The sequence below is a fragment of the Anolis carolinensis genome, chromosome 1, assembly GCF_035594765.1.
Source record: "Anolis carolinensis isolate JA03-04 chromosome 1, rAnoCar3.1.pri, whole genome shotgun sequence".
Taxonomy (NCBI): Eukaryota; Metazoa; Chordata; class Lepidosauria; order Squamata; family Dactyloidae; genus Anolis; species Anolis carolinensis.
Genome location: NC_085841.1, coordinates 339578119 through 339606008, shown reverse-complemented (window position 1 = coordinate 339606008; position 27890 = coordinate 339578119). Strand labels below are relative to the sequence as shown.

Below are 27890 nucleotides of genomic sequence, written 5' to 3'. Positions count from 1 at the left end.
TGGAAATTGACCTGTAGGGAAACCTCATTTTATTGCAGTTTAGTATGCTTCAACCAAGCATTATGTGAAAAATTTACAACCTACAGTAGATTTTGTTTTAGCTTTACGTACTATGTACTTTCTTTTATCTGGTTCCTAGTTTAGATATTAGTGGACACAATTAGCTGCAATCAAGTCTGTCAGGAATCTGGGAAACTATGGATATTGCAGTCTACTGAATCCTGATACCCGGAGTTTACATTTTAGGAAGGAAGACAAAGACAATTGCTGACTTTGAAAAACTGATTATGTGAAGAGAATTTTATTTTCTACACAGTGCTTTAAGAATGAAGACTATTTCCATTACTGTTAAGTCAAAACTAGCAGTTTCTTTCTAATGAGCATGCATTAACAAAATACTCTTAAGTTATACATATTTTTTTTTTGTAAAATAATGTATGTCAGTTGAATCACATGTATGGGAGTAGGTAGTAGGGTCAACTCTTTGAAAAACCTTTATGCTGGGGCTTAAGGTTATTGATACTGTCTTTTCAAGGATCTGTGGATTGGTGGACAGAACACACCATTGCCTGAGTAGGTTGAGGAAGTGAGAACTATAATCCCACTTCCCCCTCTGCATGTATTTGGGGTTATGATGAAACATGCATTCCACATTCAGCTTGCAAAGAGTTTGATACGTTATCAAAAGGAAGCAAGATGTTTGTTCTTTTCTGGCTCCTTCTGTAATCTGTGAAGTGAGACACCCAACCGTGAGTTCCAACAGACATCTACAGCTATCATACATCTTGAGTGACATCTGCAAATCCCAATTCACATATCTGTTAGAAATAGGACAACACTTGCTGCATCTTCGTGGTGAGTTCAGGGTGTCCTGGCCTTTGCACCCATAATGAGATCTTAATATGTTGTAGATGGGAGCAGAGTGTACCTTGATAAATTGTCAAACACAGCATTTACTCATTGTAATCTGTTGTGTGCTACTGTGAACAGAATTCCTTCTAAATTAGATGTTTCAATCTGAAGAACTGAAAATAAAGAATCACTACTTTGTTACCTATTCAATTCTAAGAGGTCTACTCTTAATCTTTAATGGCATTATTTTTCAAAGGGCATAAGGCCATAGTGATTCTTGTATTTCCAATAGAATATTGTATCCTAACTACTTAATTATAATTATAATTACCATTTATTTGGGCCCCTTTCAACTTGCTGCTTGTGGCTTTCTTGCATTAGCTTGTGTTTGTGTGCCTTCATGTCATTTCCAACTTATAGTGACCCTAAGGCAAAACTGTCATGTGATTTTCTTGGCAACAGTTACTTAGGAGGTTTGCCATCTTCTTTTAGATTCCCATCAATAGCATTTTCCTCCCAAAGTTTCACAGTCTTCACACGTCTTCTCAACAAATTAATAATTTCTGGAAGCTCTTAGTTCTTTTAGAGTTTTATAAAGTCCCTTAGAAATGACTGGAGATTATATTACAGAGAAATGGATAAATTAAGTACATTGATTATAAATTAATCCTTCTCAGGAGAACATAATCGGCAAGGAGAGGTTTCTAGATCAAAATTGCAATAGATGATAATTGGAGCAGTTGGACGTTTGTACCATCTTTCTCCAGATATGGAAACCTCTTACTTTGATTTGTCACTGGCTATGTACGGAAATATTTAATACAAAATTTTGATGGAAAAACATTTTAGCATGTTTGAGCAGAATATAGAACAATCGGTCCTGGGTTTGTTTATCCAGTTGCAAACTGAACTCAGGGAGACACTCTTCGAAAGCGTGTGAAGATTGTAGACTTAATCTTCCAAAGGGTCACTTAAGGTGCATAAGAGAATTAAGCCTTCCAAGACTATAGAATTGTCACTTCTTATGGTCTGTAACTTTGTACAATTCTTTTGTGTTTATGTTGGGCGGCTCACACTTAGAATTCCGTTAAATGCAAATGTTTTATGAAATGGAACACTATCTGAGAATACTTTTATGCCTTGAACTTTAAATCGCTGTGAAGATTCAGTAATTAAAAGCAAAGAAACAAGAACTCAGCAGTGTTGTTCTGACTAATCTTGGCCCTCTACTCTGGCAGATATTTTTACACGCTGATACTCATTTTTTCTGGTTTCACATGCTTTCTAAAAATAAGTTTGTGAGTTTTAAAAAAATACAGAAGTTGTAAGGTGTGACTCTTTAAAATATATTGTCCACATTTAAAATGGAATGGATTTCTTCAACAACAACAATTCATGTCCCCTTGTTCTGCAACTACCTCTCAAAAAATAGAAGGAATGTATATTTTAATAGAAGGATGTATCTTTTTCTTTCTTTAGAAAGAATATCTTCTTAGAATATATCTAATTTATCCACAGTTTAAGCATATGTATGAAATGACTCTCATATCCATGGTAGAATATGCTCCTGGACTTTGCGTGGATGTGTAAAATCATGGATAATAGTGACCCTATAGAAAGGAAAGATGTACATCCTAAGAATTCCATAGAATTGCATGGGAGGAGCTAGAAAATGTCTAAGGATGACATATTTAGTTGGACACAGATAAACGAAACCATAGCTACTTGTTCCGCAGATGCAAATACCATACTTTATACAAAGTGTGAAATACAAAGCAGATATTAACCCATTATAAGGGGAAACTTTATTGTTGTTTGTCCAGATTCTGTTATTTCATTGCAGAGCTCTTAACACTGGTTACCTTTTTTTCAGGGCTTCTTGATGTGTTTTGAGCATCCATCGTTTAAAGCAAGAGGCTAATAGTAATCCTAATTTTTGTATGTACAGTGTTCCCTCACTACTTCGCAGTTCGCTTTTTGCAGATTTGCTGTTTCACGGTTTTTCAGTAAACTCTAAAAGAATATTATAAATCATAAAAAATTACAATTTACAGCCTAAGGAAGGGATGAAGGAGAAGCCAAAGGGAGATAAAAGGAGCCCAAACAGAGTCAGTCTGTCTGTCTGTCTGTATTTGCCTGAAGTTACACTTTAAAAATGTAAAAATGTTTTGACTTACATACAAATTCAACTTAATAACAAACCTACAGAACCTATCTTGTTTGTAACTTGGGGACTGGATTGCTGTGAGTTTTCCGGGCGATATGGCCATGTTCGAGAAGCATTTTCTCCTGACGTTTCACTCACATCTATGGCAGGCAGAGGTTGTGAGGTCTGTTGGAAACTAGGCAAGTGGGGTTTATATATCTGTGGAAGGTCCAGGGTGGGAGAAAGAACTCTTGTCTCTTGGAGGCAAGTGTGAATCTTGCAATTGGCCACTTTGATTAGCATTGAATGGCCTTTCAGCTTCAAAGCCTGGCTGCTTCCTGCCTGAGGGAATCCTTTGTTGGAAGGTGTTAGCTGTTCCTGATTGCTTCATTCCTGGTATTCCTCTATTTTTCAATGTTCTTCATTTACTGTCCTGATTTTAGAGTTTTTTAAATACTGGTTTTGTTCATTTTCATGGTTTCCTACTTTCTGTTGAAATTGTCCATATGCTTGTGGATTTCAGTGGCTTCTCTGTAGTCTAACATTGGTGCTCAGCACCAATGATACTGATTAGCTTCGATGTGATGTCTCTATTTACCAAGGTCCCGGTAGCAGACTCAACCATCACACTACTCAACCAGGATTTCCCAGAAGACATCACAGCCCTGTTTCCAACAGACGAGTTCCTTCTTCCATCCTGGACCTTCCACATATATATAAATCCCACTTGCCTAGTTTCTACAACCTCTGAGGATGCCTGCCATAGATGTGGGCAAAATGTCATGAGAGAATGCCTCTGGGACATGGCTATACAGCCCAGAAAACTCACAGCAACCCAGTGATTCTGGCCATGAAGGCCCTCGACAACTCGCTGGCTGTTGTCCTACAACCCACTGAAGTTGTGAGGCTACATATAGTTACTAGAACAACTAATGTTACACTATTAGCACAAGCCTAGTGTTGGATTGTGACTCTGGAGACCAGGGTTCAAATCTTCCTCAGCCATGGAATCCCCCTGGGTAACCTTGAGCAGGTTGCACTCTCTCAGTTCAGATAGGAAAACTTAAAGGTACATAACAACAACAAACAAAGCTACAATGTAAAGGTAGCCCTTGTTGCCTCACAGTCCTTGGTAATTTAGTTGTATCTTAGATTGAAAGTAATTGAAGTATGGCCTATGGATGAGCTGTGACCAGAAGCATTCAGCACTGAAAAATGTAGAGGTGTTGGGGAACAGAAAGACAATTTGTATGGAGGAATTCAGGGTCTTTTGCCGTTTAGAGGCCCATTTCTGCCTTAAACCATCTTTTTTTTAAAGGAAAGTGGCTATTTTGAAGTGAGAAGAGGAACAATCTTCTGGTGAAGGGAACCGTGTTTGTTAATGTAGGGGGAATGGAAATTTGAAGGGAAAAACACAGGGGGGGAAAGTTAGCAGTTTTCCTATGTTCATTTGAGCTGCTCTTCACATGTTTTTGGATAAAGCTACTATAAGCCTCAACAAACATGACCATTCAGGGTTGTGGGAGTTGTAGTCCACATCATCTAAGTATACTGGGTCTTCCTACCTGACTTAGAGCATTCAGAACCACATCTGGGACAAAAGCATCTTACTTGACAAGAAGCATACTGCCTTCAAAGGCATTTCTATACAGCAAAAGAAATACTATTCCTCTCCAGTCTCTTTTTGTCCCTGTAAGCTGATTTCTTCCCAAACTATATACCCCAGCTGTGTAAAACTGATGTCTCTTTTACTGACTCCACTGGCTCCTGAATGGTTCAGCTGGCCAGTTGGAAATATTATTTCTCTGTTTTTCCACCTGAAGATGCACATTTTCCCTTTTACGAGGTTTTTATTGGTTTGGGAGAGATTTGGCCACTTCGAACATTCCTACCATAGTCAATTTTTGGAAAGCAACTGACTTCTTGAGTACCAAGGGGGGGGGGGGGAGGAGGGATAGGAAAGGGTAATTTTAGACAATTATTGGTCAAACTTTCCTCTGGCTCTCTGAACACAGAGTAACAAAAATGTTTCTCTGGTAGCATCAACTAAAGTTTCTGTTGAAGTAAATGATTTTTGGAATCAGTGGCTTTTAGGCACACTTGTTATCCTATTTATGGAGCTTAAGAATTGAAAGGAAGACAGTGACAACATCTTAGTTCTCACGGTCTCAGTATTCTAATCGTAGATCTAATAAAAGATTTAAGATGTGCCACTTAGGAGGTAAAACTGACTTATTGACTTTTTCAGTTTAGGGAAGGAGGGTGAAGGAGAGGAGTCCTGATTAATGAATATTCTGGTAGCAGGCATCTGAGCCTTAATACAACTTTTAAATGGTAATAATAGAACAAAGAAAAAGGATTAAAAAACATATGCATGTATAAATTAACCTCATGTATAAGTCGAGAGCATGTTTGGGAGCCAAATGTGATATGACCCATGGATAAGCCGAGAATTATTTCCCCGCACAGGCATTTAAAAAGGTCATAAGCAGCACTATGGTGGAGAAAGTAAAAGAGGTTAGTGCTTCTTTTAAGTTCTCCTGGGATGAACTGATCTCTTGCTTTTTACCGCTCTTGCTCGGAGAAGGGGATGATTCCTTTCTGTTAAGTGTTAAGGTTCTGTACTCACACTGACCCATGGATAAGTCAACCCAATTTCTTTGGGTTTATTTTTTGATTAAAATTTCTAGACCTTATACAAATGAAGGCTAGTGTAACGGATCTTGCCTATCTTACAAGGTTGGTGAGTGGCCTACCTTTAAGTGCTGGTGTGCGGCCATTTTTGCAGGCCTTACTTGCAGAAGCTCAGCAGAGCAAGGGGGAGGAGCAATCAGGCAGCCATTGCTTTCAGTGCAGTCTGATTGGCTGATGCAAATGACGAGTTGCTTAGCAACTGTAGATGGGCGGAGCCAAAGTGATGGTTGGAGTTAGGTAGCCAGAGAATTATTTTTCAGTTGGAGTTTGGAATTCCGTCAGTTGGGGGTTGGAGTCTGAAATGTGAAGATAAGAGATACTGTTTTGGGAACTGTGTTTTGAAAAGGAAGCCTCTTTGAGGAATATGGTTAAAGCCTTCAAAAAAGAAAGGGATGAGGACTATATGGTGGCTCTATAGTTTAGAGCGTTGGTATTATATCCCAGAAGAAGTGGATTTAAAAGTTTAAATTGTCCTGTTTGCGTTTCCTTGGTGAAGGAACATATTTACACAGAAACCAAGTTATAAAACCATCCTTTGAAGAGAAAAGGCCAAGCCTTTAATGAAACCGTCATGCATCTTTACTGTTCAATGTTAATGAAACCATTACACATATTTACTGTTCAAATACAAATAAACAACAATTTCTTGTTTTTCCTCACATAAATTGTCTCATGTGTTTCTCTCAATATCCCAATATAGAAGAGGCTCCTGAATAAAACATTGGTTGCAGCATTAGTAGAGGTAGCAAGTTTGAATCCTCTATATTTTGGTGGCAGCAGAAACAAAAGCTTTTGCAAGTTTGGCAATTTGATAAATCCTCTCTATTATATATTTTTGAAGCCCCCAATTCTATAGCAAGCAAGAATGGTAACAACAAATATTGATAAAGACAAGGGTTTGCAGTGCTCAAAAGGATGTCTTAAATTTGAACTTCTGGAATGGTGGGCACTTCAGAAACAGTTTCCCACTCTTTCTCCTGGAATCTAAAATTGAGTCCTTTCCTCCCAGTCCACATCTTTCTCCTTTCTCTACTCATGTCCCAGTTGTAATTCTGTCTTGATCACCTATGACCTAATTCTTGGAAGATCAGTGTCAAACATTTGAATGAAGGAGCAAGTGCAATCCCAGGCAAATGGTGTGTCTGCTTATAAACTGACACAGCCTGTGATGCAGGTCAAAAGCTCTTAGAATGCTTGGGTGCCAAACTTCTCTTTGATAGCATGTTTCACAGTATTTTTCCTCTTGGAGGTATTATGTATGTTTCTGGTTGTGTTCTCTTTTACTTTGAGGGTTTTTTTTTTTGGAGGTCTATAGTAAAATGCCAGGTAGGTTTGTTTATCTCGGCCAGGGAAGGAAATTGTGTAGCCTTCCAAATGCTGTTGAACTACAACTTCCAATAGCCCATGCCAGCCTTGCCAGTGGTGAGAAATGCTGGATGTTGCAATTCTGTTACTTCTAGATGGCTAGCAGTGATCTAGACTAGTGGTTCCCCATGGTTTGAGAAGAATAAGGTTTTTTGTATTACCAGTTTCTGATGGTTTTAATTGAGAGATGCCAGGGACTAAACCTGGATGTAGAACACCTGGATGTTATATCACTAGTGGGATTAGTAGATGGTCGCTATATGTGTTAAAGGGCTGTCAGTTTACCAATGATACCTAATCCCACATATTTAAGCTGTCAGATCCCATCCTATGGTTCTCTAGTAGAAATGGTAACATCTGTGGTTGCTGTTTTCTCACAACCCCAATTAATAATTACTTCCTAGAGCAGGGGTCCCCAAATTAAGGTCCATGGGCCGGATATGGCCCTACAAGGTCATTTACCTGGCCCCCGCACTCAGTTTTAGACTTAGGTTCACCCAAAGTCTGAAATGACTTGAAGGCACACAACAACAACAACAACAACAACCCCAATTAACTTGACTATCTCATTGGCCAGAAGCAGGCCCACACTTCCCATTGAAATCCTGATAGGTTTATGTTGGTTAAAATTGTTTTTATTTTTAAATATTGTATTGTTCTTTCATTGTTGGTTTTTTTGCAGCACAAATAAGACATGTACAGTGTGCATAGGAATTTATTTGTATTTTTTGCAAATGATAATTCGCCCCCTCAACAGTCTGAAGGATTGTGGACCGACCCTCTGCTTAAAAGTTTTGAGGACCCCTGTCCTAGAGCTTGTCCACGTTTTGGCAGCAATTAAGAGTCTTAGATTCCTGAAATTACAACACACTTCTTTCTGGTTTAAGTTTCTAAAATAACGCACCAACCATTGTGCATCTCTTTTCTTTTGGGATGGGGAAAGCTGATACTGTTGTATGATTTATTTGGAGGACCTCTGTCACTACTCTAGTCCCTGAGACAAGATCAGGGATGGACATACTCTAGGATTGTTGGGATCTTTAAATCTAGAACCTTGTGGTCAACCAATGGCATCCAGATGAAATATAATAGCTCAGGAAGGCAAGCATAGAACTGTAGAACAATGTGCTTCTGAGTACAAGTTCAGCCCAAGTTTGGTTTTGGTATTAGAACTGGAGTGCTCAGAAACTTACTTTTGCTTCCCTCCCCCAGACCTACTTCTCTTTTCCTGATTTTAGGAGCATTCTTTAGAAAAGTTTTTGAGCTACTGTTAAACCGTTGGAAGTCAGAAATATTCACCTGTCTATGGCAGATCATCTGGAGATCTACCAGTAGTTACTGATCTACCTTTTGCCTGCCCCTGTGTTAGATGATAGTCTGCTGTTGCTGCTCATTAGTGCTCAATTCATTCACCCAGGACAAAGACATTAGGTGCTGGTTTTCAATCTGAGATCTAAATCTTGGAGATAGAAAGGTTTATTTTCCAACAAAGCAGGCCTGCTGTTAACCGACCTATTAAGAAACATTGCTTCTGGCTCCCATAGAATTTTGCCTCAAGCTACTAATGGTTAGGCATTCTTTCTTCAGGCTCTGGCTGAGTTCTTAATTTTTAGGCTTTGTCATAAGGGGAGCTCACTGCATCCTGCACAAAATACCAATTCCTTTTTTGAAAATGTATGGCTGCCATCCTTCCACATTTGCTGGGGTTAGGGTCACAGGACTTCCCAAGAAAGTGAAAAAAATGAATAAAGAAATCATAATTTTTTTAATGGAGAGAATACCTTTAGGAATTTCTGGGTCTTGCAACATGACTCGGTGGTCAGCTTCCACTGGAAGCTGGACATTGAATTGCATTGGAAGACCTTGAGACTTCTAGAGAGGCGTTTTCTTTAGAAATCTTGAGTCCTCCAGCACAACTGTAGAGTCACACTAGAGATTTCTAGAGACAATTTTTTAAATAAAATCCGGGAATGATTAAATCTGCAAAAGTAAAATAGAGGGAAGGGAAGAGACTACAGTTAATGCACTTTCTTCCTAATATAAGCATCTCTAAAAACAGGCTGCATCTTAGAATCGTGGGAAGCTTTTTATATATATAAATACCTTTTTTCTGTTGGAATACTGAAATTAGTGTACATCTTACAATCGGTGGTGTCTCAAAATAAAATAAATATGGTATATTTATATTCCACCTGTCTTCCAAATCAGCCAAGGCAGTTTTTCTTCCATTTCCTTCAATCATATTGTTCCCACAACCTGGCAGTGTTTAGGTATCAAGAGGGTAGTTGACTCGAGGCCATGAAGTGACCTCCTTGGATGAGCAGGGATTTGAACCTGAGTTCTCCTAGGCTTAAGAACACACTGTAATGACAGCATGACCCAGGATTTCCATAGCAGAGCAGGCGACATAAGACAGCATGGAACTTTTCCTCGTTTTTGAAATGCGCCACCTTTTAAAATGCTGTCTTGAAGCCCGTGGGGAATAAAAACATGCAAGTATGTCCAAGATAGCCTTCCCAGTCTCGACCAAAAATAGTGTGTGAACTAGGTCATCGTCGTTTAGATGTTTCATATTTTGAAATGATTTTATGTGCTGGGTACCAGTGTCCACATTTTTGAAACTTAATTCTACCCGGAATAGACTGAATCAAGAGGCTTATATTCTATTTTATCTTCTTCTTTTTTTACAAGATTGATGTAGCATCTTGGTATCCATGACAAAATTATAACATTATCCCATATATATGGCTGAGGAACCAAGTGGGAAGAAGGAAAACCTTTATATGGAAGAAGAGCATCCTAGAAGAGACCAATGATTCTGAAGTACTGGAAGTTGTACAGGGATAAAAGAGCTCAATCAAACCGATTTCTGTTTTCTCACAAATTTGCTCTGCTGCCAGTGCATGATCTTTGATATATTTTTACGGGGTTGGAGAGAGTGTTGTCGTGGTGTTGGCATTTTAGAAGAGTAAGAAATTCCGTGTTGACAGCACGCAGCCTCTTGATGTGAAGCATCTTGGTATTTTGCTGCTGCCTAATGTTTTCTCACCACACGTTGTGAAAATTTGCTGCTTGTTGTTGATGAGAGCTTGTGCCGGATATGCTTTTGAAAATAAGGCCATATAAGTGGCCCATCTAGACAACTCTTTTTCTTTTCTTTAAAATTTAGAACCTTAGTGCTTCTTGCTATGTTTTAGAAATTACTTTCAAAAACTTCAGAATCTGATGTTACACATTTTCTAGGTTGTATTCCATGAGATGGTTGTACAAAAAGAATCCCCTCCAACATACCCCCCCCCCCCAAATGTCACTTAAACATGTATGTATGAACCTTTCACTTTACATCACAATACCCTCCTGGTGGTATCTTGATGACACCTGTGAGAAACTTGTTGGAGCACATGGTGGTTTGCAATGGGGAGAAGAAGATATGAAAATTCTCTTCTACACATACTACATTGTTCAGGATTGATGTTTTTCATTGAGAAGTCTGAAGACAGAACGAGCATAGAGTTTTAAAGGATTTTTTTTTTTAGAAAGCAAAAGAGATTACCTATTCCGTTAATCAGCCTAACAAAAATGTTTCTTGGTCTTTTCATTGTTAGGCCTGTTTCTGGGATTGTTTGGTGTGCTAATTCAGAACATTGCTTTGGATAGACCGCATCAGCTCTAGTTTCTTAGATATGGTTATCATTTTCCGTAGGTGACCAGAACTGCAACTAGTAAATGGCATATGTGCTGTATCTCAAAACCTAGAGCAGATAGAGGGCAAGTGCTGCCATTTTTTTTAAAAGCAAGTCAAATATACCCAGAAACAGGTTTATTGTTGAGGCGCGTTAGCCAGTGTTTTCCATCCCTACATGTGAGAGACTTGGCTTGAAAAGAAAGTCTTCGTGTTTTTGAACGTATTCAGACCAACTTCACCTGACTTTGAATAAGAAAAGGATAGCATATCCAAGCACAAAAATTACAGTAGGTTCACAGGAACACATGATCAGATGCTGACCTAGGAAATTTAGAACCAAATATAAGCCAATCAAGATATAAGCCCCAATGCACATACAGTGTAATTTAGTCTCCCCCCCTCCTTTTCCTTTTCAGTGTATTTTATGGGAAACATTTGGACTCCCAGTTCTTGGCCAAAGTGAAAATTACCTGTAAGCTGCAAGTTGGTTACTCCAATCCTTGTCAAAAGCGCTGCATTTTTAAAAAGTACACCCAAAATCCACCAAAACATTTTGGATTAAATATTCCAACGTGCTCTCATTGAACATCACATAGTAGTGTTGAGGTTTTAAGCAAACCATTTGTTGCTTGAATTTTCTGGAGGGCTGATACCTTAGTCTGGGTGGCATCTGATAGACATGTGCGCAGTATTTGTTGCACTTGTTTCATTTATATGTACGTTTCATACTGTCCATTCGGATTGCACATAATTTAAAGCCCCCCCCCCCCCCGAAACAAAGATACAATCGAAACGAAAGGCAGGCAGGAGCTGGTATCAGCTCCAAGCCTGCTTTTTGGATTTATCGGCCCCAGGTCCTGCGAGGCCTGGGTGCATAGGCCCAAAGCTTTGGGCCTACACACTCGGGCCTCTCAGGGCCTACAGCCGAGTGCAGAATAAGGAGGAGGGCTTTGAGCTGAAAGAAAACAGATCTTTTGGCCCAGATGACAAAACAAAACAAAACAAATATCTGACCTCCCGATTTTGGGACGTCAGACAAAAACGGAACAGGCCCCCACCGAAAGCCGGAACATGAAACGAGACAAGGTAAGTTCCGAATGCACACCACTAGTATCTGACTGTGTTAATTTCCCCTATGCCTATCTTCATTGTGGCCACAGAATTGGGGAAGTTGCATTTTGGAGTTACAGGTCTCAGAACTCCCATGCCATGCATTGTTGAGGAATTAAATAGAGTTGCATTGTTCTTCTGCTCAAGTTTGTGGCAAGCAAGCCTAGTCAAATATTTTATAAGAAATTGTATTAGTATGATTATATACTAATATTTATGAAGATACTTGCTTTCCTTTATTTTAAAACAAACAACAGCTGTCTGCAATTGACTTATGATGAAACATGAAATTCTAATGAAGTTAGTGTGACTTGCTTAAGGTTGTAACATAGCAAATACATGAAAATGGGAGATCCTGTTCCTTCTATTGATAAAGGGAAAGCTTTAAAATCATCTGCTGGACTAGCAAGGTGGAAATCCCAAGTGTCCACAGTGCAATTTAATCTAATAAACTCCAAGGTTGCTTATATCTGGTTCTGAATTTCAACATTTGATCATGTATTCCTATGAACTTGCTGTCATTTTAGTGCTTGAATTTGCTATCCTTGTCTTATTCAAAACCAGGTGAAGTTGTGTTGAATACATCCCTTTTCAGATCAAGGGTGCATCTACACTGTAGAATTAATGCAGTTTGACACCACTTTAACTGCCATGGTGCAATGCTATGGAATCCCGGGATTTGTAGTTTTACAAGTTGTTTGGCTTTCTTTTCCAAATCATGCCAGTTCCCTCTCCAAACTACAACTCCTATCATTCCATAACTCTGTGCCATAGTGGTTATAGTGGTGTCAAACTGCATTAATTCTACAGATGCACCCCAAGTCTCTCACATGTAGAGATGGATAAAAGAATGGGTAATCTCTTTTTCTTTCTAAAACTTTTACCCTTTTTAAAGCACATTTTTGTCCCATATATCTTCTTCATTATTGTGTTTCCATTTTCTTAAACTCCATATTAAAGTTCTGAGGATGTTTTGCTACCCATCCTCCTTAATATATCCATTTATTTGCAAGCATTTCCCCTAATTTTGAGCCTCTGAACATAATTTTTTTATTCAAGGTATTCATTGGGAAAGCATGTGCCTCTAGTAGTCAGCATGCTTAAGACTAAGATTTGGGCACCTGAAGTCAGGATCCCATTTTCTCATGAAGCTCACTGCTAACTTTAAGGCAATCACTCTCTCTCTCAGCCCTAACCTACTCATAGAGTATAGTGGAGAGGATTGTGGGATATGAGACAGGCAAAAATAATATGAAGAAATGCATTGCAAAAATCAGAGAAATTTTGAAATGAATGTGTCATTCTTCTTTATGTATTTGTGAACATGAAGAATGTAAGCCAAGTAAATATCTTGCAACTTGCCATTCCTAATCACATGTTGCCTTGGCAATATGCCCGACATGCAGAGTGTTATCAGGGACAGGACAAAAGTCCTAGGTTTGTTAACAAATAGTTTCACAGTCTCCTATTTGTTTTTCTGCCTGAATTATAACATCTGTTATCCCGATGTAAAAATGATTGTGGATTTAGACTGAAAAGCATTAAAATGTTCATGTTCACTAGTTATGTAACATTTTTTAAATGTTTCTATTATAATACTGTGATGGAATATATAGACAGTGCCCTTCCTCTATTGGAGTGCTCACAAAGGAGAGAAATATAGAGAAACTATTGACCTCTGAACAGTTGTTTCTAGTTTTTATGGGAGATTACAGTGGATTTGAATTGGCGTTTCAGTAATGGATGGGAATTACATTTGTTTTGCTTTAAAAATTCCTAAGCAGTTGTATTTGTTCAGTATTAGAAAATTTTCAGATCCTTACTTAGTTGAGTTTAAATGAGCCTCATTTAAAATAAGTTAATTTAGCAGCTGTGGCAGAGTCAGTCTTTGTTTTATAGGCATTCCTAAATACATTGCTTGAAAAATGTGTTCAATTAATTTAAGTGTGCTTTAACTCCAGCTATACATCTTTCCTTATGGCTGCATCCTTAGGTGAAGTAGAATTCTAGTAGTACAGTTATCTGAATAGTGGGAGTGCAGTGGAATAAGTACAGTATGATCCTAGTATCGGTGGGACTGTTATCAGTGGTTTCATTCATCCATGTTCGACAATAGATCTTCCACCATGACACTGATATTTTTGAACTTCAACAGGGTTTGCTGTTATCCATGGTTTTCTGTATCCACACAAAGTCTGGGAATGTATCTCCTTCAGATACAGTCATCATCTCATTGTCCATAGGTTGTAGACCAACTTCTTTAAGATTGCAGTGTTTTGTCTGTCTTTATCTTAATAGATCTTAATACTACTTTGTATGATTAATATTCCAGATATGAAATTAAGTCAAGCATCAGTTAACTTGTTTCTAATTTAACTGACAAATTCTCCACATAGGTTTACAAACAATTGGAAATCCGATTTTGTGTTTTTTTGGCTTACATGCAGCAGTTGTGAATTCATCCATATACTGCATGTAATGATGTCTAAGGCTACACTGTCACCTCCTTTACTTTGGAAGTAGGCTGGCTTGCTGTCCAACCTGTTAGCTCCACTCTGAAAGGTTTGGAAAGTCCTGAAAGAGGAGGTCTTTTTCTTGCTCAGTTGTTGGAGCTCAAGTGAGGAAGAGATGTCTGCAAGGAAAGCATGATTTGCTCTCTTTCTTTTTCTCTTTGAGAAGCAGTAGGACAGAACTAGCTTTTTAGTGGAGTGTTCATCGCTGCACAAGTTCCCTTTTGTGTGTGGCAGAGCTTCTCTGCCCTTGGCAACCCCTGGGCCACTGTGTTGCTGATTCAACAAGACATAAATGGTCACAGTAGGCTTGATTCGTTGAATTCCTGCTCTATAGAACCGCTTATTTCCAGGAGTGCTGGTCTTTTCCCCACGTTTCAAAGCACATGCTAGTGGAAGAAGCCTACATCTTTTAAACCCATTAATATATATACTTTTCACATCCTCTCCTTTAGTGAAAAGCAGATGCATTATTTAAGCCAGCATTCCTTCCCCAAAGTGCATTTCGGAGAGATTATTGCATGCCTCAGGTGCACTGAAAAAGCTTAAGGCAACATTTCTTTAAGCATTCAAGAGCTGCAGTTTCCTCCAAGCTGCATTGCCCAGAAAGGCTAAGTTGATATGAAATGCACATTTTAATAAAGGTAGCAACAAAAATACCCCTGGAGTTGCATTCATCTCTACATTATTGGAATAAAGCCTTAGCACATTAAAGAAACACAGCTTCAGTTAGAAAGTCCATCCATAATTCAAATGAGCAACACAGATGGAACGCAAAGGGTAAAATAATAGATACAGGCACTATCCAGTGTTGACTTTTGGCCTATTAAATCTGCAAACCCCAATCTCAATGTCTTTTGGGTTTGGTGGGCCATTAAGGTTAGTTTTATGGCAGCTGCGATGGAATCAATATGAATAGAACAATAAGGAGACAAAACTGCCAGTCTTTTAAAATCTCAGAAGGGTGAACAGGCTTTTGCTGGTAGATTCACGTTCTCATGGCAACCCTTTAAAGTGCTCCCATCACCAGATGCATGGCCAAAATTTTCACAGCTGAATGCCTGAAGTCAATGGGAGACTGAAGTGGTTAGCGTCTCTGAATAATCCATCTGGCTCCTCTATTTTGATGATTAAATGTGTATTTCAGTCCTGCAGACAATTCAACTTGAACGTTTTGGATGCTCAGTTTCCAAAATGTCAATCACAGGGCACAGTATGGCTTCATTTATCTGAATGACTTGAGCAAGATGATATCCAAAACACACAGAGAATCAGAAGTTTAATTTTTAAAAAGGCGCCTTGACATGGGACTAGAAATGACAAAGGGACATTGCACTCAATTTGGATAGCTGATCTTCTGATATAGTGTACTTGTAATTTTTAAAATTATGTTATGTCTGTTATTTGTTATTTCCCTATCCCTCCTGCAAGACTATTAATCAGTATCTGTCCTATTGGGAGGATCTTGAAAATTTGTTGTTGGTTTTTCTTTTGAAAGAGAGTTGTGATGCCATTAATGTTTGGTGCACCTTGTGAAGAACCTCTGGTATCCTGGAAGCTTGGAAATGTTACTTTAATTCCTAGAATCTCTCACCAACAAGAATTAGTCTTTAGTGGGCATTTGGGGAGTTGTAGTCCAGTACTTTCCCAATCTCTGACTGTGATATTACGGTAATAACTGTAATAAAAATGTAATAAAATGACTAGTATTTATTGCCTCCTGTCACTCAAGACCACTGGTGAAATAAAAAAATACTTTTAACGGAATAAATAATATATAATGTAATATGATATGTTACATTAATATAGTATATATAATGTAAAAGTAAAATGTAAAACAACCAGCGTGGCATAGTGATTTGAGCATTAGACTACAACTCTGAAGACTAGGATCCTAATCCTGCTCAGCCATTCAAGCCCATTGACTGACTTTAAGCAAGTCACATTTTCTCATCCTAGAGCAGTGGTTCTTAACCTGTGGGTCCCCAGATGTTTTGGCCTTCAACGCCCAGAAATGCTAGCAGCTGGTAGACTGGCTGGGATTTCTGGGAGTTGTAGGCCAAACCCCATGGGGCCCACAGGTTGAAAACCACTGTCCTAGAGGAAAGCAAAGGCAACCTGCCTCTGAACAACTATGGCAAAGAAAAGCCCATAATAGGGTCGCTTTATAGTTGCCATATGACGGAAACTACTTGAAGACACAACAGCAATAACCTAAAAAGAGAAAAAAGTAGGGGGAAAGAAAAGAAAAATTGACTTATGTGGAAGGTTTGGAACTAAAGGTTAATTTCAGTCTGAAAAGCTAATGTATTTCAATGTTGCAAATCTGCACTACCCTGTTTCCCCTAAAATAAGACATCCCCAAAAAATAAGACCTAGTAGAGGTTTTGCTGAATTGCTAAATATAAGGCCTCCCCCAAAAGTAAGACCTAGCAAAGTTTTTGTTTGGAAGCATGCCCGGCGCCCACCAAACAAAACACCATAGCATGTAGGATTGGTAAATGTACATACCAGTTGTATATGGAAATAATGGTAGTAACAAGAAATTCTTGACAGAAGTCACAGTTTGTCTGGTTTGGTTATGTTGGTTTGTGATGACAACTACTGTACAGTATAGAATAAATGTTCATTTTTGTTCAACAATAAATGTGAATTCTTCATGGAAAAATAAGACATCCCCAAAAAATAAGACCTAGCGCATCTTTGGGAGTAAAAAATAATATAAGACACTGTCTTATTTTCGGGGAAACGTGGTATGTTCTTGTTGAAATGGTAACATTTTGAAACAGTTGTATATCTCATTAAAGTATTTGCTGGCTATGTTCTATAATATAAGGGTATATACAGTTCTATTTTGGCTTCTGGTGTTCTTCAGCACAAATAACAGAAGTTTAAAATTTGCACCTATTACTCAGTTCCTAATATTAGAAATTTAAGTCTAGAAATTTCAGTTTAAAAAATCAACCCAGAAAATCTTAGTCGACTTATCTAATGTGAGTACTGTATCTTAACTCTTATTAGAAGGAACCATACATTTATTTGAATGGAGTGGCAAAAGGCAAGAGCTAATCCATCCTGGGAGGTTGAAAAGAAGGATGATCCTTGACTTATTCACAAGTTATAACAAAATCCATAATTTTACCCTGATTTATACATGAATATTTACTGTATTTTATATCATCAAATAACACGTTTCTTTTGACTTAGGAGGAATGGCGACCAAGATGGAGAGGGAGAGAGTAAAAGAAAGAGATGTATTGTTGCAGTAAAGACATCCCCCCCTCTCCCCCTATGAAAAGCACCATCTGGGTATTTCACATTTGTAATATTATTTCTCCAAGCATATGCAAACTGGCAAGAGAAATATATGTAAGGTGCCAAACAGTTAAAACTTGCCAGCTCCAAATCTGCAGAAGCAAAGAGATCATGTAGAGATCTAAACTAACAGGGGAACTCTGTAGACCTGTGAAAAAAGCCAGAGGAAATGGTATGTGACCTTGATATAAAAAAACTATTTCTTGGGGCTGCACAGTTTTGCAAGAGATACTTTCTTTAGCACTATTGAGGATCATATCAGAAATGTTTTCTGTGGTCATACACAATTTTCTGTGGAATGTAATACTGCAATGTGCATCTCCATTTCAATTCACCATTGAAAGGGTAGCCAATCATCATGATGTTGAACATGTTTACATGATGATGAATTCCACTGATGATGGTGAAATATATTTCAGACATGTCCTCCCTATGATTTGACCCATGTTACGCTAGTCAGTCTCTCTCTGTATAAAGTGTCTCTCAGCTTTGCTTCTTTTTTTTCATGTCAGGAGTGACTTGAGAAACTGCAAGTCACTTTTGGTGTGAGAGAATTGGCCGTCTGCAAGGACATTGCCTAGGGGATGCCCAGATGTTTTGATATTTTATCATCCTTGTGGGAGGCTTCTCTCATGTCCCCGCATGGAGCTGGAGCTGATAGAGGGAGCTCATCCGCACTCTCCCCGGGTGGGATTCGAACCTGGCAGCTTTCAGATCAGCAACCCAAACTTCCAAGTTACAAGGCTTTAATCCACTACGCTACCTCAAGTTACATGTGTGATTTAATAATAAATGCATAAGTTAATTGCCCACTTCTATGACAATTGATGGAAATACATTAATGGACAGTTAAATTTATATGTGTTTTTTTAACCATAATGTGTTAAAGAAGTTAAAATTCTACTCCCATTTAGGCAATTGGAACTGTCACCCAAGAAAAATATGACCTGTGTAAATTATGTAAATTGGATATAAACATCTCTTATTTTTCACAATTTAGGGTTTCATAATTGCACTTACTTAGTTACTGTTGTGCCTTCAAGAGATTTCAATTTCATTAGGAAAGTGTCTGGGCAATTGTATAATTTGAAGACATAATAGTTGGAAAACTTTCGTAGTTTCTTGAAGGTCTGGATTCTATGCCAGCCACTTATGCAACCTAAAAAAAATCACTGCATATATAAAAACTTGCTGTTAGAGTCATATTACTGTTGCAGCTTTTATTGCATAGTAAAGGATTTAATTTTCCTTTTGGTTTTAATTCAACCCAGATTGCTGTGCTCAGATCACTCTGCAGTGCTTGCAAAGGGAGTTCTCAGATTTGTAGTCCTGAAAGTATTTTTTTTCATTATTTTAGGAGCTTTGTATGTAGAAACCCTTCATCGGTCACAAATCCAATGTGTTGTTTGTATGTTGCCCGCAACTATCTTCCTACCCTCTTGTTGACAGTAGCTGTTATTGGAGCTGAGTGTTGTATAAAGAGGTTTGTTACCTTTAAAGTAGTGTAGCTATGGGCTTAGTATGTCCATGAAAATGAGAACTTTTGAGTGGATTTTGTTTTCCTACCTCAAAACTACTTTGGATAAACGAGGTTTATACCAGTGACTGTGCATACTTTTGCAGGTCCATTGCCCATGAATCTGCCTGCAATACTATATCTGTATACAATTCTGCATGACTTAACCTATGTGTGTTTAATGGACATCAAATTTCAGTCTCAAATAAATAGCTGAATTAGCCTTCCTGTTTTGTACCCCAAAGATTACTACATTAAGAACATTATGGTTCCAATTAGCTTGTGATTTTTTAAGCATTTGGTATCTATAATGTTTGCTTTGTGGGGACAAGTAACAAAAATACATAAATACTGTTCTCAAAAGAGTAGCGATATCTGTGTACAGACCACAGTCTATATATATAAACGTCAAAGTATGTATGTTGGTTGGTTGGTTTGCACCACAAGGGCTTCCTACATGGCTTCATGGATCTGGACCAAGCATGGCAGATATACCCTTCATTATCCAACTTAAAATATTTGAAGGGCTTGAACTAAAAGCCCATCCTGTTCGGGCCCAAGGCAGGGGAAAAGAAAAGAAAAGAAAGTGGATTGGCTGTGGTTAGGTGAAGTGGCTCAGTTGTCACTGAGAAAGGGAGTGAGGTGACTTGGCTGCTGGTGGGTGCCATATGTATGAGGAAAGGGGAGAGAGGGAGGAAAGAAAGAAAGAAAAAGAAGAGAAAGGCCCGGGCTGTGGCGCAGGCTGGTGAGCAGCCAGCCAGCTGCAACAAATCACTCTGACCAAGAGGTCATGAGTTCGAGGCCAGCTCGGAGCCTATGTTTGTCTTGTCTTTGTTCTATGTTAAAGGCATTGAATGTTTGCTTTATATATGTAATGTGATCCGCCCTGAGTCCCCTTCGGGGTGAGAAGGGCGGAATATAAATACTGTAAATAAACTGTAAATAATAAGGAAGCAAGTTTGGGAAGGGAAGAAAGTAAGGAAGATAAAGAAAAGAGGAAAAGGTAGGAGGAGGGGAGGAAAGGAAAGGAAAGGAAGAAGAGATGAAAGGGGAAGAAGAGAGAAAAAGAAGGGAAAATGAAGCAAGAGAAAGGGGAGGGAGGGAAGCCAAGGAAGGAAGGAAGGTAGGAAGGTGGTGCAGGTGTATGAGAAAAAGCAAGGAAAGAAAAAAAAGGGAAAGGAAGAAGGTGTATGAGGTCAAAGCTAAAATATCATACTTCTGGCTTTCAAAAACTTTCATTTTGAATTGTCAAAGGCTTTCATGGCTGGAATCACTGGGTTGCTGCGAGTTTTCCGAGCTCTATGGCCATGTTCCAGAATCATTCTCTCCTAACGTTTCACAAACATGCATGTGGTCAATTTCAACAGAAAGGAGGAAACCATGAAAATAAACAAAATCTAGCTACAAGTATTAATTTTTAAAAAAAATCAGGACAGTAAATAAAGAACAATGCTCAAAACCAGGAGAATTCCAAACAAGTACCAATCAGGGACAGCTAATCACCTCCTAACAAAGGATTCCCCCAGGCAGGAAGCAGCCAAGTTTTGAAGCTGCAAGGCCATTCATTGCTAATCAAGGTGATCAATTACAACATTCACACTTGCCTCTGTTAGACAAGAGTTCTTTCTCTCACCGTGGACTTTCCACAGATATATAAACCTCAGGAGAGAATGCTTCTGGAACATGGCCATACAGCCCAGAAAACTCACAGCAACCCAGTTTCATTTTGAATGTTTTTATCTCAACAAAATATAGATTGTTCTTAAAACCCCTACAACTAAACCTCATTTTCCACATCGATGCTGTCCTTTCTATTTAGTTTAAACTGCTGTTTTTAATTAAGAGAGAAACCTATTGTTTCATGCTATATTTTTAAGACCCACCAAATTGGAAGTGTAAAAATTAGACTTTTGAAAAAAGTTGTTGAATTTTATCTGTGTTATTGCTATTATTGTGCCTTTAGTTATTTCTGGCTTTCAGTGAGTCTGAAGTGAACCTATCACAGGGTTTTCTTGGCATGATTTGTTCAGAGACTGGCTACTGCTTTCATTTGAGGCTGAGAGAGTGTGATGAACCAAATCCTACTCATTAGGTTTCCATGTCTAATCAGGGTTTCAAACCCTGGTCTTCCATGGCTTTTATTTGTGATGTGGGAAAGTAAATAAATAGGAACTTTGTGGGCTTTTCAGCCTTTTTGAAGTTTTCAGCAGTAGTAGAAAGGAAATGTATTAAATGTGTTGTTGTTTATTAATTATTGAGATTTAATTAGATAATATGGGTAGCTGACTACCCCAATTGTTGGAAAGAGATATGTGCAAGGAGGTTGAAACATTCTGTTGCAGAAATAATCAAGGAGGCGTTAATCCACTCCAAAGTCACTTCTTGTAGCCATGGAGACAAATGTAATCAAACCTTTTTCCTCCTCCTGGCTTTTGATTAGAGACACTATTGACTTACGGCTTTGGAGAATTGGTGAGCAGCATGCCAAATGCCAGAAGATGGAAATTAATCACTAAGTGATTGGTCTGAATTCCACTGATTTGGAAAAATGAAGGGCCTTTTCATCCTCTTAGAGAACCACATGAGATACACTTCACACTTTTCCAAAAGTATTTTTTTAAGTCCTTGAATATTTCACAAATGTTACACTTCTTAAAGCAGTATCTTTCAGTCTTGAATTTTCGTCTTAGTATTCTGACTATCTCAATTGAAAGAGACTGTGAAATCAAGAAAACTTCCTTTTCTTCAGATGATGGAGTTTCCTGTGACCACTGTGCAAACCTCTCCTACATTTCTCCTTTTAAATCTGCTGCAAATTATTGTAATACAACCTACATACTACCATGTTGGCTACTTAATTGGAACAAAGAGGTTGTAATAGATTATGTAGTCTTAACTTCAATTTAAACAAGAACCTTTTGTATCATTAGAAGACACATGACTTGTTGAGTTTTCTTCAGCATTTTAGGAGCCGCAGTGGCACAATGGGTTAAACCCTCATGCTGGCTGAACTGCTGGTCTAAAGGTTGGGTTGCTGACCTGAAGGTTGATGTGAGATGGGGTGAGCTCCCATCTGTCAGCTCTAGCTTGTGAGGACATGAGAGAAGCTTCCCAGCTATCACATCCAGGTGTCCCCTGGGCACCGTCTCTGTAGATGGCCAATTCTCTCACACCAGAAGCGACTTGCAGTATGTGTTGTCGAAGGCTTTCATGGCCGGGATCACAGGGTTGTTGTATGTCTTTCGGGCTGTGTGGCCATGTTCCAGAAGTATTCTCTCTTGACGTTTCGCCCACATCTATGGCAGGCATGCCTCTGAGGATGCCTGCCATAGATGTGGGCGAAACGTCAGGAGAGAATACTTCTGGAACATGGCCACACAGCCCGAAAGACATACAACAACGACTTGCAGTATGTTTTCAAGTCACTTCTGACATGATAAAAAAAGCATTTTCTTTTAATTCAACATCTTTTCCGTATTAAAAGCCCATACAACCAGCCCTCCACATTCACTGGTGTTAAGAGCACATGGAAGTGAAAAGTTGCAAGTAAAAACAATTGCTGTTATTTTTTACCTAGAAATCTCTAGGTCATCCAGTGTGATCTCTCTGGTCAAATTTTGGCAGAATAGAGCCCCACTAGAGAATCTAGACATGCCTAGAGAGAACATTTTAATGAAATCCATGAAAAATAAAATTTCCCAAAGTCAAAGTGGTATATGGAGAGGGCCGACAGTAGTTCATTTTAAGCTAATGAGCACAAGGAACATTTTGATTTTCCTGCCTCCCTTGAGTACAAACCTCCTATCATTGTCCTTGATCTTATGCTATTAGAGGAGTCTTACCTTTCCCTCCTCTGAATGAATTCTGTAATAGTCTCCTGGCTTTCATGTCCTATGAAGTAGCAGTCCTATAGAAAATAAGGAATATGCCTAGGATTAGGAAAACATGTTGGCCGGCTATTGATGAAGTGTTCTCCAAACTCCAAGCATGCCTTTGCCAAGACCAGGGTTTTCTTCACACTACATAATTATAGCACCTCAATACAACTTTAAGTAACATGGCTCCATCCTCTGAATTCCTAGGATAGAATTTCATGAAGTACAGATTGAATATCCTTTATCCAAAATGTTTTGAGACCAGAAATGTTTTGGATTTCAGATTTTTTTAATACCTGTATTTTCATATATGTACATAATGAAATATCTTGGAGATGAGATAAAGGTCCAGATATTGTATTACAGACTTCGGATTCTGGATAAGGAACGTTCAGTCTGTGTTGAAAAATATTTGTAAATTGTTAAAATAATGTGGCCATGCAGCTTGGGTAAACTCCAGGACATTGGCACAAACCCTTTATAGCAGAATGGTAGTCCTAGAGCAGGCATGGGCAAACTTCAATCCTCCAGGTGTTTTGGACTTCAACTTCTTTTAACTTTGTTTGTGTTTTTAAATACATTATAACCGTTCCCTCAATTTGCTTCTGACACAATAAATAGTTTGCATCTTTACAAATGTCTAATAATGTCACAAGTAAAAAACAAAGAGGGAGGGGGTTGTTGAAGTATCGGGAGTTCTTTTAAAAATATAATTGTTACAACTAAGTATTTGTCTCTTTGTCACATATTTCATAAAATATTGAGGATTCTAACAATTTTAATTTTAAGTTCATCTGTTGTATCTTCTTATGTCTTCTCTCATTGTCTCCTGGTCTTCGTATATTCTTTTTCAGTTCTTCCTCAATGGGAATTGATCTTAATTTTTTGTAACAGATTATTTCACATTAAACCTTTTCTTAAATTATTTATTATTAACATCTACAAAGAAGGTTCTACAATTTTCATTTAGGTTGTTAGAAGGTTAGTTTATGTACCATTTTATCATTATCATGCTGTCTCTCTTTTTGTACTACATCAAGTATATATTTCATCTACTACTCTTGGGTTCAGAAACTCTTCTGATGGGAAGTAGAACTTTGAGGCATTGTTTGGTTATATTCAGTTTTTAGTTTTGATTATTTTTCCTGTTTCAGGGTGCCAGCCACTGGGCACTCAAAGTGATAAAACACAGCTATGCCTCTTAGAGTGGTTTGTTCTTACGTTAATCATATGGTGATCTGTCCTGAAATACGTAATGATGGCTATTTCAATAAAACCAGAGCAAAGAAACAATTAAAACCATTGGGCCTAAAACATATAAAATATACTTTGTTTGACAGAGATTTAAATATTGCAGAGAAATCACACTGACAATCATCTTCTGTCTAGAAACTAATATGATGCCTCTTCCAAAACAAACTTAGGCCAGCGTATGTCTTTTCCTCAGATTTTTTGTCATTAATTGTGGAGGTAGAGGTATTAATCAGGCAGGGACAAAAGCTGGTTTGCTGGATTTTATGTTGCAGAATGGTACTAATGCCTCTGGCTGAAAGATTAGTACTGCTGTATTACAAAAATGAGATGCTAGAAGTTTAAAACCGCCCATCTCTGATTTTGTTTTCAACAGCAAAAAGAAAATTAACAGTTTTGGCATCTGTCAGAGAGGCTTATTTATCTTTCAGTGTGGCTAGAATAATAGGAATAATTTTAATATGGTGTTTGTGTGTCTCTGAGAGTTCCCAGAAAACTTCTAAACACATTAGAAGTTAACAGCCATTTCTTTATCACAAAACTCAGACTTCCCCAATCCCTTTAAAATATCACAACTGAAATACAGTAGCATCTAAACAAAAATTTGTGGGAAGTAATGAGATAATCGGTTGTTCATGAAAATAAAGTAGTATTCTTTCTGAGGAATGTAGGGAATGCATATTTTAAATTTTAAATCTTTTTTTACATTCTACTTCACAGAGTATTGGGAAGGGGTCTTTATGGTGTATAGACCCAGAATACAGACAAAATCTTATCCAGGCTTTGAAAAAGACTCCCTATCATCCATATTCACACGTGTTCACCACACCTCCAGCATCTCCTCAGGCATATCAAAGGTAAGAAAACATGAATATACTATTATATGAACTGTTGTACCTCTTTTTAAAACTTAGCTTGACATATAAATCAAAAATGGATTGATTTCAGTCTACTTTTTAAAAATAAGGAGTTCCTCTGTTTCACCAAGATGCATTCTTGGGTTTGTTAAAGTTAATATATTATTGGTCTGTAATAAGTGATCTTATATCTTACTTCACAGGATAATAGGTTTAAATCAAGGTTTTTTTTACAAATGTCTTCACAATCTACCTGCTCGAGCCATCGAAAAGTAGATTTCAGTTTATTCTTTTCCTGCTCCTCGTCTAAAATAATGGGACGGTTGTGAAAAGTATGATAGATTCCCATGCTACTGGCGTTTTAAGCCTTTACTTAGATCTATAGTATTTCTTACCGTTATTGGTAGAATCCAGGCGTCGTTTGCAATAACTGGTCTACATTTTCAGTGCTTCTGTAGCCATTGCCAAAATAAAATCTGTTGTCCTGTACATATGGCAGTGAGTTGTTTTTTTTATTGTATGAGAAGCGACTTGAGAACATACTGCAAGTCACTTCATGGAGCTGCGGTGGCGCAATGGGTTAAACCCTTGTGCCGGCAGGATTGCTGACCTGAAGGTTGGGTTGCTGCACTGAAGGTTGCCGGTTCGAATCTGCGGGATGGAGTGAGCTCCCGTCTGTCAGCTCTAGCTTGTGGAGACATGAGAGAAGCCTCCCAGCAGTATGGTAACACATCCGCGTGCCCCTGGGCACTGTCTCTGTAGACGGCCAATTCTCTCACACCAGAAGCGACTTGTAGAAGCAATAGCAGCAGCTGATTTCAGAAAATATACATGAAAACAATCAAGGATTTCCTCTTCTTGCTCCCACAAATAGATCTGCATTTTCCTGAAAGCAAGGTTCTGGTGAATTTTCTCTTATAGTTTGGCATTTGTAGCATTGCTTTGTCAATGCAGCTATCGAGTCTCTTTGAAACTTTTGCTTCCAAGTGACTGAATGTTCGTTTTGTTGTTGAGTTATTTTCCCTCCTGTTGTAGTTACCTGCTCTGTGAGGCAAGTGTGGTTATGCCAGTTGCCATGGTGCCTTCTTGTTCACTTTCTTAAGTGAGCAAACCAGGACTGGTGAATTCAGAAGATCTGTGAAGAGGGTTTGCTTTGTTTATGCAAAGCAAGGGCAAAAAGATATCCTTATGGCAGTGATTCTCAAACTGTAGGTGCCCAGATGTTTTGGTCTTCAACTCCCAGAAATTATGTCAACGGGTAAACTGGCTGGGATTTCTGGGTGTTGTAGGCCAAAACACCTGGGCCCCCACAGATTGAGAGCCACTGGCTTATGGAATATCAGGCCTGCCGTGTTTCGGAGTAACCACCACGGAAAGACTTGAGTTCTTTCAGAAACTCAGGATTAAGTCACTATAATGCACTCTATGTGGGGTTGCCTTTGAAGACTGGTTGGAAGCTTCAAGTAGGTGAACAGGCGGCAGCCAGATTTCTATCTGGAGTGACCTACAGGGAACATACAACTCCCCTGTTGCATCAGCTCCACTGGCTGCCAGTGGAAAGTGTTGGATTTAACCTAGAAAGCCCTAAATGTTTCCTGCCCAGCTTTCCTCTTTCTATGAACCGTCTTGGAGGTTAAGATAATCCGGGGAGGCCCTGCTCTCAGTCCCGCCTCCTTCTCAGGCACAACTGGTGGGGACAAGAGACCGGGCCTCCTCAGTGGTGGCCCCTCATCTGTGGAACTCCCTCCCAAATGAAATCAGATCAGCCACCTCCCTCCTGACCTTCAGGGAAAAAAAAACCAAAAACGTAGATGCAGGCTCTAAGATCTGCCGGGGAGACCCTCCTCTCACTCCCACCACCGTCACAAGCACGGTTGATGGGGATGATAGAGAGGGCCTTCTTGGTAGTGGTTCTCAATTTTGGAACTTCCTTCCAAGGGAAATTAGACAATCCCTGCATCAGGGGTCCTCAAACTTTTTAAGCTGAGGGCTGGTCCACAATCCTTCAGACTGTTGAGGGGCCAAATTATCATTTGAAAAAAAATACGAACCAATTCCGATGCCCACTGCACATGTCTTATTTGTACTGGAGGGAAAAAAATCCGCAACAACAATGAAAAACTATACAATATTTAAAAATAAGAACAATTTTAATAACCAACATAAATCAATCAGGGTTTCAATGGGAAGTGTGGTCCTGCTTCTGGCCAATGAGATAGTCAAGTTAATTAGGATTGTTGTTGTTGTGTGCCTTCAAGTCATTTCAGACTTTGGGTGAGCCTAAGTCTAAAACTGAGGACAGGAGCCAGGTAAATGACCTTGGAAGGCCACATCTGGCCCATGGGCCTTAGTATGGGGACCCCTGTCCTACATTGTCCTCCTTTTGCGGGGATTTGAAAACCTGGATGTTTCAACTTATGCTTAGTCCCTAGTTATAAATGCTCAGTCCCCAGGCTCCATAATAATAATCTGTTCTCTGCACTTCATCCAGTATCCGGCCCATATGATATGCTGCTTGCACTAACCTATGCCCGGCCCTTTTATAGCCTGTTCACACACATTGTACTATAGCAATTGGTTTCGTTGAGTATTGTTTAGATTGAGTTTTAATGCTGCTATTTTATATTCTTACTAGCTGTGCCCGGCCACGCGTTGCTGTGGCGAAGAATGGTGGTATGGGAAATAAAGTATTGAGGAATTGGTGGTAGTTAAGG

General features: G+C 38.8%; 1 protein-coding gene and 1 long non-coding RNA gene across 9 annotated transcripts in view; one reads left to right on the top strand and one right to left on the bottom strand.

The window, feature by feature from the left end:
- The window catches only part of foxn3 (forkhead box N3), a 255664-nt gene that overhangs the window by 93543 nt on the left and 134231 nt on the right, over positions 1-27890 (top strand). For all 8 annotated transcript variants that reach the window (XM_062968393.1, XM_062968392.1, XM_008115505.2 and 5 more), the window contains exon 3: positions 25040-25176. In XM_062968393.1, coding sequence (XP_062824463.1) covers positions 25040-25176 — 137 coding nt within the window. The remainder of the gene's footprint in view (positions 1-25039; positions 25177-27890) is intronic.
- On the bottom strand, positions 140-26195 carry LOC107982376 (uncharacterized). Its single transcript, XR_010002158.1, has 3 exons — positions 25572-26195; positions 23036-23100; positions 140-5988 (listed from the first exon to the last, which is right to left on the bottom strand). It is a non-coding gene; the product is annotated as an uncharacterized LOC107982376 (long non-coding RNA).